The 13,840-nt window shown below is 38.3% G+C and overlaps 1 protein-coding gene across 2 annotated transcripts in view; it reads left to right on the top strand.

The window, feature by feature from the left end:
• lrrc75a (leucine rich repeat containing 75A) overlaps positions 1-13,840 on the top strand; it is a 136,941-nt gene that overhangs the window by 73,946 nt on the left and 49,155 nt on the right. For both annotated transcript variants that reach the window (XM_030152524.1, XM_030152525.1), the window contains one exon: positions 1,425-1,537. In XM_030152524.1, coding sequence (XP_030008384.1) covers positions 1,425-1,537 — 113 coding nt within the window. The remainder of the gene's footprint in view (positions 1-1,424; positions 1,538-13,840) is intronic.

The raw sequence follows: 13,840 nt of genomic DNA on the forward strand, positions 1-13,840 counted from the left end.
AGCTACATGTTAACTCCATTCACCTGCCATGTTTTATCGTGTATAGCTATTAGCGTGCGTCTGATTTGGAGATTAGTTTAGTTTAGTTTAGTTTAGTTTAGTTTTTACTGACAGAACTGAAACTGCAGGAACTGTGAAACTGAACCATTACATTAAAATTCCTTTCCTTGAATCCACACTTTAGATAATAGTACAAGGATTGTAAATGGTTGAGAAGAATGTACTTGAGATGAGGATGTTTGTACTGGGTTTGTCACCACATAGTACATACACTGTCATTTGACCCATTTGTGGGGTCGTTCCTGGAGTAGGCAAGAGTCCTTCCTACTTGTACTTGAACATATAATTGAATAGTAGTGTGCAGGTTGTGTCACTGAATTATTTGAATTATTCAGTCAGCCTACATCTCTAACTGTTGCTTGTATGTGGATAATTTTATAATTTGCATTATTATTACAATAAAGAAGTAATAATCTAATCTACAAGATATTTACTTGAATGCATGTTTCTAATTGGACAATATTCAAATACAAACCATTTTAGCATCTTTTGTAACCATAAAAAAGATTTAAAAAATTATCAAGAAAGAAGAACACATGGTTCTTTTTTTTCTATTCACTCACTTCCCATTTTATTTGTTTTATGTTTTATTGGTTTGTTTGATAGGGACAGTGGACAATTATCAACATTGCTGTAAATATGCCAGAATTAGTCAAAAGGCTATTTTTCATCTGTTACCCCTGGACATATTGTACTGTGTCACCCTAAATGAGTTCATTAAAGCTGCAGGACAGGAAAAAAATATCAGTATCTGAAAATAGACTCATAAAAAATTATATGTACACTTTGGTCCAAATAGAAAGGATCTCCAATATAACATTTCACTACTAAATACCACAGATATTTAAACATCACAATCTGTTCAGTTTCAGTTCAGAAATTAGTGTTTGGTGAAACAGCTGGCATTTTCAGTCAGCTTTTGTCTCTCCTCCTTGGTGTTCTCCAGTTCTTCATATTGCCAGTGGCTGCTTAATATCACTCCCTGCACAACGTTTAGCTTTGTTTGATGCTTTATGACCATTTCACTTTTTCTTGGTCTCATTCCAGAGGTTTTTAATGGGGTTCGCCTATGGAAATTTGGGGTGGTCTCTTAATGTTTTCCAGACATGTCGTCCAAATGCATCAGAATATTGTACCATCTGAAAGTGTGGAAGAAATCTTTGCTGAGAGATCTACACTCATTTTACAGCAGTGAAGAGATCCTTCTTTTTACTATTGTCAGTCAACACTGCAATAACTGATGTCTACTGGCTTTTTCAGTTTAACAGTGGGTCCTCTAGAGTTGTTGTCTTATTTGTTCTCACCACCACCACTATCGTCCTCTGTAAATCGGCTGATAGTGTGTGCGCTTGTGTGTCCACCAGGAGGGCGACTCTCTTGGGGCAATGGAGAAGGTTTGCCGTCAGCTGACCTACCATCTCAGCCCCCACTCGCAGTGGAGGAGACAGGGCCTGCTCAAGAGGAAACCCCAGGCCTGGTGAGTGACTGACTGTCGTACAGTGTGTGTGTGTGTGTGTGTGTGTGTGTGTGTGTGTGTCTGTTTTCGTTAAGATCTCAGTGTGTCACCAGTGTGTCATCATCTGCTGCCCCTTTGGATGCCATGGAAAAATCCACTGATGGTCAGCTTTTTATTTTTTTCACTCTCATACACAGTCGGAGATAAAAATCAGACTGTGTGGAGCTCTGCATTTACCAGTGCATCTTTTTCCTGTGTCAGAAGTATCTCTATGCATTCATACTTCACTGTGACTTTCATTACATTTAAATGGTGCCACATGAATAGCACAGTTTAACTTTTGCTGAAATTGTTATTCATTTGAGTTGCAGTTTTATTTCACCTCATTCCTTCTCTCTGCACATATATTAGAAACTTTTTGACATTTTGTCACTGTGTTGAATAATGCTTTGCTGCACTCTATGTGATGAATACCAGTACTGCTATTAGATATTAGGCATCCAGCCAGGCACAGAAGGCAGAATGGAGGAAATGCTTATTGTGTGCCTTGTATGTTGGAAGAAATATGTGTGCTTTAATCATACATGAGCATATTACAGTTTTTCACAATCACTGACACATTTTTTCAAAGTTGCACCCCTTTTCTCAAAAATGGAAACATAAAACCCAGAATTCAAACTACATTCAAAAATCTCTCACTCTTCTTGGAAAAGCAAACAATTGCCTCAAAACTATTTTACCTGTACTCAAAAACAAACACTGCTTTCAGATCATACACAAACCAGGCAACATGTAAACTCTGCAGAGCAGTCATTACACACTACCTGGAGCGGATCTAGAAAAATATTAATAGGGTGGCCAGAGGGGGGCAGTCAAATTTTGGGCGGGGGCAACATATGGCAGAAGTCTATGTACTGAATTAGTTTAAGAAATAGACAGACAGAAGAATATAACTTCCACTCAGGTGCTTTCCATTCACAAGACTGTATATGTAACTTAAAACATGTTTCCCAGTGTGGAAATGCAGTGTGTACAAAATATATAAGGCCAATGGCTCCTATTTTTATTTAAAAAATGCAGACAAAGTCCAAAGTGACCTCAGGAAAACCAACATCTTACATTTTCCTAGTCAATCAAACTCATGCAAGACAGGTTGTATTGGGAATAAGTCACCACACATTGTGAACTCACTACAGGAAATAAAAGCATTCCAAAAAAATATTTTGACCATGTTGGGTCACAAACAGTTTTACGTCTAAACCCATAAAAACCCAAACATCCATCATCGACCTAAACCATCTACTGATCTAAACTGTTTAATACCTGGTGATCCACTAATCATATCAATACATGTCAATAATTGGTGTAAAATACAGTTATTCATCTTTTCATGGTATTTCAAGGTATTGCTGTAATGTTATTTATCCACAAATGTTATGCATAATCAGCAGCTACTCTAGCGTTAGCTAGTGTTCAGTCCAAATACCAAATACACAGGGTAATACAGGGTTAGGGTTATCCAAATATACAAATAACATAACATAAAAGGTATAACAGCTTTTCTCGCCATATGCACCGTTTTTCCTCCTCTGCTTAATAATAATAATGGATTCGATTTCTCTAGCGCTTTTCAAGGTACCCGAAGCACTTTACATTATTGATCCGTTATTCATTCACTCTCACATTCATACTCTGGTGGAGATAAACTAAGTTTGTATCCACAGCTGCCCTGGGGCAGGCTGACAGAAGTGTGTCGCCAAAGTGCCCCTCCTACCACCACTGAACATTCATAGGCATCAGTGGTGGTTTCTCATATGGGCAAAGTGGGAAATCGCCCAAGGCGGTATTTCATGAGGGGCCCCGCGCCACAAGCTCTTAAAAAAACATTGAGTCCATCTATCACGGTGTGCCAAGGAACTGGCACAATAGCGCCCCCCCCCGTTGTGCAGGTGCCCCTGCTTGCTGTGATGGTGCCGTGCCGTGCCGTGCCGTGCGCGCACAGAAAAGGTGAGAGAAGGGGGGGGGGACCGTTCACCTGTGGGTTTTTCAGGTGTCCAATTTAGAAAAAGAATTAGAGAAACGGGCAAAAGATAAAGGTATGCAGACGTGGGTGAATAAGACTGACGTTTTTACAACGCTATGGTAGGCTACTATGAAGCTGGAATATTGGAATTTTGTTCCGGTACCAGGATAAGAAGAAATAGGATGTAGTAAATTAGTTTTTACCTTTTTCCTTTTATACTGCTGCCTTCTGTTCTTGCGGCTCCCTCCTCACTTCGCGCCACTCAGTTTCAAATCAAAGCTCTCTCAGGAGGCTTTGCTGCTGCCTTTTGTCCTTGCAGCTCCTTCCTCACTTCATGCCACTCAGTTTCAAAACAAAGCACTCTAGGGAGCTGTCGTTTCCTCGTGCTGCATTCAATGAACTCAGACATCAGAGCTTTGTACTCGGAAATGTCCGATTTGTTATAACTATTTCTTGATTTCCAAGTTGCCAGCTGGGGTGGCAGCCAGGGTGGCAAGGCTTTGTTTTAAGGTGGCATTTGCCACCCTATGCCACCCTAGTAGGTCCGCCCTTGCACACTACACAGTAAAATGGAAAACACTCCATCCTGTGCATGCATAATATAATGTTGATAACATATTGTAAATACATTTAGCATTTCTTAAATGACCAAAAAAAAACTGTAAAAGAAAAGCAAATTACTTTAAAACACTCAAAAATCTTATACATCTTCAAATCAAACTAATGACAGATTCATTCTGCCTCAGCATCATGTCTTTGAGGTCTTCATCCACATCACAGGCTATAATGTCCCTTTCCAGGCCATGGGCGATAAACCCTCTGGTGTCAGATCCAACTTTAACAACACTCCATACTTACATTACCACAGACCATCTCCATTGGTTCTAAAAGATTTTCCCTGTTATATGGGTTCAGTCTTAGACCTTCCACTGCCATGCAGACAAACATTCTCCTATAGGATTTAGGAAAGGGCTGTATGGTGGAAGGCAAACATTTATGAAACACTGGTTGATGTTGAACCACTCCCGTATCTGGACATTGTCCCAAACCACAACAGAGACAAAATCCTCTACCTCGTAGTAGGTTGATTATGTTCATTTTGTCATTTTCTTATATTAGATTAGCAATTCTTCTTTGCAACAAAGTTAGAAAGGGTGATGTAGTCAAAACATGTCAGCAAGGTAAAACACTCACCCTTACTAACTTTGTCGCAAACAGTAATTGCTAATCTAAAATCCGCTGCCTCTCAAGTTGTTTCCATCCAGAGCTGGTGTCTGGTGCACTCTGAACTGGCTTATATCATGTATAGTTGGTTTGATCACATCATTTGAAATAAGTGTGTTACAGGTGTGAAAACTATGTCTAAGTACGAGAATCAGCTTAAGGTTGTGCCATAAGAGTGTTTGATTTGAAAACTGCATTTAGGCCATTGAGAATTTGGTTCAGAGAATGGGGTTTAGTGTTTTAGCACCTTAGAAAAATGTAAAAGAAGGCAGTTCTAGCACTTTTCAACTGGTGGCCCACGGCTCACAACTAGGACACAGAATATGAACAACTTGTGAGGAACCTTGTGGTACTGAAAAAAATCCCAAAACCAATGAATTGGAGTGAACTTGAAATTTCTACTCTAGATGTGTATGCTAAAGGCTATAAATCATTTCTATTAAATGCATGTTATTATTTTGAAGAATCCGACCCAACCCGCTTCAAGCTTTTTCCACAAAAAAACAGTTAAAAAAAAGTAGGCAAAAGCAGTTACATTTGATTTCATTGTGGAATTGTCGAGTTTGACACACACAGATTACATGGTGCATTCAAACTGCACCTCATAAATTCTCAAGTCTATACTGAAATGGCCTTGAATGTTTGGTCCCCTCTGTTTAACTACATAAACTTAGCTTGTTATTTTGTTATTGTTATATGTTTGATGTCACCACACATTTTTAATAATTATATATTAAAATCAAAACAATAGCAAATTTTAACATGTACTGTTGAAAATCACATTTCTAGTTAAATATTTTTCAGCAAATTCCACAGTATTCCTGTATGGCAAGTCCCCAAGTATGGCTGTGAGCAATTTCACATTATTTAACTCTAGTATTTTTAATAAGTAAATGCTAAAATCAGTATCCTATCACTTTGTCCATTAAAAATAATTCTTGGCTAGATATTAATTTCACTCACAATAGGTGTCTCCAAAGAAAAATGTGATGATGACTCCTGAAGTATAGATTTCATATGGCACACTTAATTTTTTACAGAATAGTGAAGTTGTTTTTAGCTCTGTCCTCCTTAACATTTCTGAGTGCAGAAAAGACTACACATCCCCTGAAAGCCTCTTCAAGTGCTTTGGATAACTTTCTGTTGAATTCTGTGTTTAGTGTATGGTATTCAGCTTGTATTCTAAATAAAGTGGTGCACTGAAAGTATGTGCCTTTTAATATATTCTGTTTTCTCAGTGTACATCACAACAAAGCATCAAGTGCAAGCCACTGGTAGAAATCCTGAAAAAACTGGTTCTCTGATTACTGATGTACAGTCATTTATAAAATATGCACTGTGTGGCTTCAGAGGACATGGATAAGATTTTGGAATAGTTCATAATTTTTCCAATAACCCCATGTTTCAGAGAACATGCAGAATAATTCTTGCTAAGTCACAGGTGTTGTGTGGAAAACATCTTACAGCAGTTAGAATAAAACACATAATCATACTGAAAGTCATTCTAATGAGATGGAAAGACCACAGTGTCATCCCATGTGATGTTATACAACCTAATTTCAACATCCGTCGTGCTATAAAATGCACCCTGGTGGTAGCAGATGGTAGCAAATTACACTGTAGGATTCCTACTGCTGTGTGAATGGAGGATCAGTAGGAAATGACAATCTCTCCTCCTCAACTGTTAGTGTGAACACCAGGTGTCACCTCCTCAACAAAACAGACAAATGCACAGGTTCAGAGAGGCTTTATATAGTGAAAAACAACAGTTCAGTATGGATCTGTCGTGTTTGTGTTAGAAACCTCCCAGTAAACAGAATACAAAGGCTGCTTTAGTTTGATTAAATAGTGAGCTCAGCGGTCAAATACTCTGTGTGAAAGCTGCTCTTGGACTGAAATGATAGATGGAGATAGAAAATTAAAATGAGTTTGATAATTATCTTAAGTAATTCTGGAATAGTGTAGGGGATTTAATCAATGCGGCGCTGCAGTCTGCACTTCAGGCTGTCATGAACTCCAGTCAGAGTGATTAGCTGGAAAAAAGACAGGCCTCATTTACTCTGTGTCTCAGGGCAAGAGACGAGATTGAATCATCCTTTTGCATGGAACGCACACTATTAATGCCTTCCCATTGCATGCTCACATATGGATTATGTCAGCCCCTCCAGGAGTCAACGAGAAGAAGGAATTCTTTTTGTCACAAGAGATTAAGAGCATTTGAGAATCAGAAAACACACTGAGCGCTGGCAGTTTGGATGCTTCAGCTGGTTCTTATGTCAATCAGTTGGTCGAATGTATTTTTTTTAAGTCAACAAATATTGCATTTTCCCTCATGGACTCTTTGATCAAGGTAAGACTGGTCTCGTAAGGTAAACCCTTTTAATGTGTCACATTTTCAGGAATGGATTTAACTTCCTAACTTCTCATCCCCAAAAGGCAGGTCCATTTACTTTATAATATTGCATGTAGGTACCCCGAGCTCCAGGAATTTCCATTTTTCCCAGATCTGTTAACATATCCTAAATCAACTACTAAATAACTCACTGGGATAGGACTCACATGATTAACACAACATAATGTAATCTAATTCTAGCTTTTTCAACTGGTGCATTTCAGATTTGTTGATTTTTGGGTATTGAGAGAGCATTTATTCATCTGAAACCATCTAGAAACAGATGATAGTTCTTCATTTGCTTCTCTAATCAGTGTATTGAAATTTTCATGTGATATAATCAAACATGTGTCATCAGCAAACAAAAGAGGCAAGACATTTTTACATACCATAGGGAGATCATTCATTTAAATCAAAAAAAGGAGAGGCCCAAGAATTGAACCCTGAGGAACCCCACACATTATCTTAGCTCTATTTGAATTATACTTATTGAATAATACATACTGTTCTCTATCATTTAGATAATCCTGTAGCCATGTCAAGGCAACATCATCAAATCCATATTTCTGTAATTTTGCAATAAGGATGTGATGATCAACTGTATCATATGCTTTGGATAAGTCTAAAAGTATGTAGAAAACACAAATACAAATGTACAAATACAATACGATGGTACACTTTATATCATTAGCTGTTGGGAAGATGTTCTGCACCTGATAATAAAAATAAGCAATTAAATCCCAAGAATGTGATGTGTAAATTAAAATATCAAAACTGAACTAAACTGAAACACACTTTTCATTAAATGAGTGAAAACATCTGTTTTACTTGTTTTGTGTGCATCACAGTTGTACAGTTGTGTTGTTCACTCAGTTTATTAATAAAGTAATGGGCTCTGAATGCAGTGATGAAAGTATGTGAATGCATTTTCTTCCAAAATACTTAACCTATTTTTGAAAAATATGTTGGCGTGAATGAAATTTTGTAAAAGTGGGTTGCAGCTTGAAGGCCATAAGAAAATGTATGAAAAGGCTTAATGTGTAAGGTTTATGTGCACTTGTATGTCTGTGTTAGAGTGTGCGGTGAACTGGGAAATGGATGCTTAGGACTGTCACCTCCATCAATCACAATAAATAGCTTGTGTGCTCATTTCTTTATAGAGGGCTTAGGTTGTTTTTTTCTGCAAAAATCCTTTCACCCACTCCCCTGTTCTTCAGTACGTCTCTAAGGCTTTGCGGTAGTGTTCAAACTGCACAATACCATCATCTTTGAAATGCAATCAACAAATCACATGTTCCCAGTCCAACACAGAGACCAATGTGAACTACGTTAAAGCACAAAAAGTGTGTTGAAATTCAACACTAGTTTCTAAATGTATTACACAAGTTAGAAAACAATTGCTAAAACTATCTTGTGAAGACAGTGAAGTACATAGTATTGATTTATGGAGGTGTTTTTTGTGTTTATTTTTGTGTTTTAGATTTTTTTCAGAAGTCAAAGTCAGAAATTATGGCTTAGTGAACAGTAATGCACTGTAAGTTGTCAGTTCACTTCCTGTCTCCTAAATTGTTGCAGTGAAAGGACTAAAAACATTGGGTGGATGGATGAAGGTACAGCTGAAATGATTAACTGATTAACCAACTCCAATCAATAAAAATTTTTTTCCATTACAAATTTCCTGAATCGAAGCTTTGTTTCCTTAATTTCCACTGCTGCTAAACACTGGTTCGGCTGTTGTTTCACATGGATGCTTATTATGATGCAGATTACACCAGGATCAACGTGAAGTTGTGTGTTAGTAACATCTTTAGCTGTTACTAAAATGTATACAAACAGTAATAAAGTATGCAGTGCACATATCTATCTATCTATCTATCTATCTATCTATCTATCTATCTATCTATCTATCTATCTATCTATCTATCTATCTATCTATCTATATCTAGATATCTAGATATAGATATGTTTGTCACACTTAAATGTTTCAGATCACCAAAAAAACATTTAATTAGACAAAGATAACACAAGTAAACACAAAATGCAATTTTTTTAATTGAAGATGTTCATTATTAAGGGAAAAAAATTCAAAACCTACATGGCCCTATGTCAAAAAGTGATTACCCACTTTTTTACACCACTCTATAGACAACTGGAATGTACAGAAAAGACCATTATTTATATATATTTTTATATATATATATGTGTATATGTATATATATATATATATATATATTCATTTTCTGAACCCACTTTATCCTCACTAGGGTCACGGGAGTCGCTTGGAGCCTATCCCAGCTACATAGGTGCGAAGGCAGGGTACACCCTGGACAAGTCGCCAGTTCATCGCAGGGCTGACATATAGAGACAAACAATCACTCTCACATTCACACCTATGGGCAATTTAGATTAACCAATTAACTTATTAGTGCATGTCTTTGGATGGTGGGAGGAAACCCACGCAGACACAGGGAGAACATGCAAACTCCACACAGAAAGGTCCCATCCCCCGTCGACTGGTGTTGGAATCTAACCCAGGACCTTCTTGCTGTGACGCACGAGTGCTAACCACTGCACCACCGTGTCGTCCATATAAGGAACAAAAGTATATTTAAAAAAAAAAAAAAATTCTATCATAGAAGCTATATGTGTCATGTGGACAGAGAAAACAATAAAATACAGCCCAACTTCAAAAAAAATCTCTGGGATTTTCTGAACGAACCTTAATATCATACAGGACAAGGTTATAGGAAAATTTCCAGACAGTAAACCTAAAAGAGTTTAAGATCTTCTAAATCCAAATGTAGGTCACACAAAATACTGAGTTTTACACATAGAGGCCGTTGAAAGACCAAGGCTTATTACAATGTTGCAAAAAATTACCAAGCTAACATAAGCATGAGACTTTTGCATAGTAGTGAATATGAAATAGACAAAAGTACTGATTCAATACTTTGAAAGTGTGTCATTGAAAATATAAATACCAACAGCATCATGATCCCATTTATTTTAGTCAGACTTCCTGTCAGTTTTTCCCAGTGTCACCTCACTCTCCTCATGGTCATAGAGTAAATGGCACACAGATTAAATAGAGACTGCTAATTAAACCTGCAGCAGCTGAAACAGATATTGGCTTGGAGGACTCCAGCTCGCTGTTACAAAGGTCAGCTTTGTCTGTTGCTGGAAGTGTGAGTTTAAATTAGTCCTTTGTTATCATTAATGGCCCTACAGGGATAAAATGCTCATGGAAGTAAATGACACTTTACTGGCCTACAAAGTGTTCGCACATGTGAAATTGAACCAGAACACAGGAAGAGATGCTCAATTCCAGCATGCATCCAAATTTGGGTTGAATTTTCAGTGACATAAAATATTTTATTAGGATCAATAGCACCTCCATTAGGCCTATATTCTGAGAATGTTTATACTGCGTATGCTCTACTTAAGTGGCTCTCAACCAGAGGGGCCGCAAGCACATGGGGGGGTAGTGAGTGACATCATCGTGCATACGTGCAGGTGTGTTAGCGACTACTTTTGTACATCACAACAGTGTGTGTGTGTGTGTGTGTGTGTATGTGTGTGTGTCCCGCATGTAAATTTGTGTTTGGGGGGCAGCTGTGGCGCTAGTAGGCTGATAATGTCATTAGTGGGGCTTGGTTCAAAAAAGGTTGAGAAACCCACCTCTACTTCAAGTTTGAGTTAATCCACACCAAGTATAATACAGCTGAGGTCAGCTCTACACTCATAGCTGTTTGTGTAAGAGCAAAGATTATGATGCACAAACGGAATGGAGAAATTACTAAACATTTATCCGATAGTCCAAATTTGGAAGAAGAAACTATATTTCTTACAAGAATGCAAAATCCTAATCTGATTAACCTAGTTTTTTATGTCAGCAGTTAGATACTTGATGACGATGTCTTTTACTAAATAAACAGCACAGTTAAAAAGCTCTTAGTTTGCTTCCAGAGACTTTTTCATCAGATGCTGAGTGGGGTTTGGACAGAGAAAGAGGTGTGAGCACATCCAGCTGGCAGCTGTGGATCTGACTTGATCGCTTTGCCTGAGATCACAGTGATTCCACTCCCTACAGATAAAAAGAAGAAAAGAGGCATTTTAGTAGACTGAATGGATAGAATCTGTATTAAAGTAATGTTCCTCTAGAAAACTTCAGTGAACCATCCATCAGTTACTGTTGTCACTGTTTGTGGTTGTTTTACTTAAAAAAAAAACTTGAACAGAGCTGATTTTGCATTGTCTGGCTGCTTAACAACAGGTCCTCTCTCTGAGCTCAACAAGTCTGCTCAGTGGTTTGAGAATGAGGCAGCTGCAGAACTGAATGTCTGCAGCAGCCAGTAGACTTCAGCCCTTTCAGCTTTACAACCGAGGTCTGGGACCCCCCACGGAGATATATGTGTGAGCTAAACAACACATAGGTGATGAAATGGTGAAAAAGTGTTTCTCAGAGTCTACAAATGGTGTCTACAAAGTTTTTGTTTGATCCACCACACAAAGATATTGTCTCTAATAGAAGAGGAACAAAACTAGAAAATATTCATATTTGAGAATCTGCAATTATCAGTTAAAATAGTTTTAACTGCAGTGTTGGGCAAATTACTTTTAAAAAGTAAATAGTTATAGTTACTAATGACTTTCCCCAAAAAGTAATTGAATTAGTAACAGAATTACTCCTTCATAAATGTAATTAGTTACCAGGGAAAGTAATTATTGCATTACTTTTTTGAAAAACCTTCAAATATGTAAAAGGAAACAGATTTTTGAGCGTGTTTCACGGGCCAGTTGCATAGAGTACAACAGCAGACAGGTACTTCATACCATGACTTTGGTGAGGCTGGGGTCCACCAGGGCCCAGCTTTTCCACCACATAAGTGCATATTTGCATTTATAGGAAGAAGATGCTCCTCCAGTTAATCTCGCATCTCCTCTTTTTTTCAGTTGCTCCTCCCTGATACAGTCCAGTCAGTCAGACTCACTGATAACTCCTCCCCTAAATTAGCTGCTCACATTGCTGCGATCAAGTGAATGGGGTGTGCTGCGGACAACTCAAACTCGGAGATGTCATTGGTCATACTTCTCTTTTTTCTTTTGTTCAGACAAGGTATAGTTTTTTAGATGTTACCTGCTTGACAGTTTCGACTGTGACTCCAGTCTTCCTCAGAAGCGTCATCCGACATGCTGCAGACGTGTCATTTATCAGCTGGTCAGCTCAACGGACCAATCAGAGCCTGTTTGGGTTTTTTCAGAAAAAAGCTGAACAGGAGAACTTAAAATCAGCAATCACAGATCACTGCAGAAGACACAACCATATCATGGACTGGGATAAGGGCACAATAATAACATCTGAAACAAACAAACTCAAACGTTGGATCAAGGAGGCAATAGAGATCAGGAAGCGGGCAAGCGGAACCATCAACTGGGACGAGGGGGCGTACACCCTCTCACACACCTGGGATTCCCTCCTCCAGAGACCACCCAAAGTGGAGGAGGCACGGTTGGCTCGACGGGCTCTGATTGGTCTGTCGAGCTGACCAGCTGCTGAATGACACGTCAGCAGCACGTCGGATGACGCTTCTGACAAAGACTGGAGTCACAGTCGAAACTGTCAAGGAGGTAACATCTAAAAAACTATACCTTGTCCGAACAAAAGAAAAAAGAGAAGTATAATTACATAAACAAAAGACAAAATGAACGTCATTAGCCTGATGTCATTAGTCGTTCAGGTGAAGGCAGCGTGGACAACTCAGACTCATGGGGCACACAGGAGAAGCATGAAGGTAGTGTGGGTAATCTGAATATAAGAACGGCTCGTAAACGAACGGCTCGCAACGAATCAGTTCTTATCGTTCACTTAAAAGAGCCATTCAAAAGACTCGACTCATCAGCGAACGCCACATCTCTCGTGCCTCGTTCAGAGTGCTGTAGTTTGAGACAATGTCCAGATACTGGAGTGGTTCAGTATCAACCAGAGTTTCACAAATGTTTGCCTTCCACCATACAGCCCTTTCATCAACCCAAAAGAAGAATGTTTCTCTGCATGGCAGTGGAAGGTCTATGACTGAACCCACATACCAGGGAACATCTTTTAGAACCAATGGAGATGGTCTCTGTTGATGTAAGTATGGAGTGTTGTTAAGGCTGGATCTGACACACCAGAGGGTTTTTCACCTATTGCCTGGAAAGGGCTGGCCTGTGATGTGGATGAAGTCCACTGGACAGATGCTGCACAAAGACATGATGCTGAGGCAGAATGAATCTGTCATCACTTTGATTTGAAGATGTACAAGATTTTTGAGTGTTTTACAGTAATGTGCTTTTCATTTACGGTTGTCTTTGGTCTCTTCTGGAATGCTGAATTTTTTTACAATATGTAATAAACATTATGTTCTGCATGTGTTGGATGCAGTGTTTATATTATATGTTATATTATATTACAGTATTTAGAATTATCCTTAGCCAGCAGTTTTAAATATGATATCTGACTCTTAAAATAATGTTATGTTTCAGTATATGTGGTGTGTGTGTGTGTGTGTGTGTGTGTGTGTGTGTGTGTGTGTGTGTGTGTATATATATATATATATACACACACACACACACACACATATGTATATGTATGTATATATGTATGTATGTGTATATATATATATGTATATATGTATGTATGTGTGTA

Source organism: Sphaeramia orbicularis, chromosome 13, assembly GCF_902148855.1.
Source record: "Sphaeramia orbicularis chromosome 13, fSphaOr1.1, whole genome shotgun sequence".
Taxonomy (NCBI): domain Eukaryota; kingdom Metazoa; phylum Chordata; class Actinopteri; order Kurtiformes; family Apogonidae; genus Sphaeramia; species Sphaeramia orbicularis.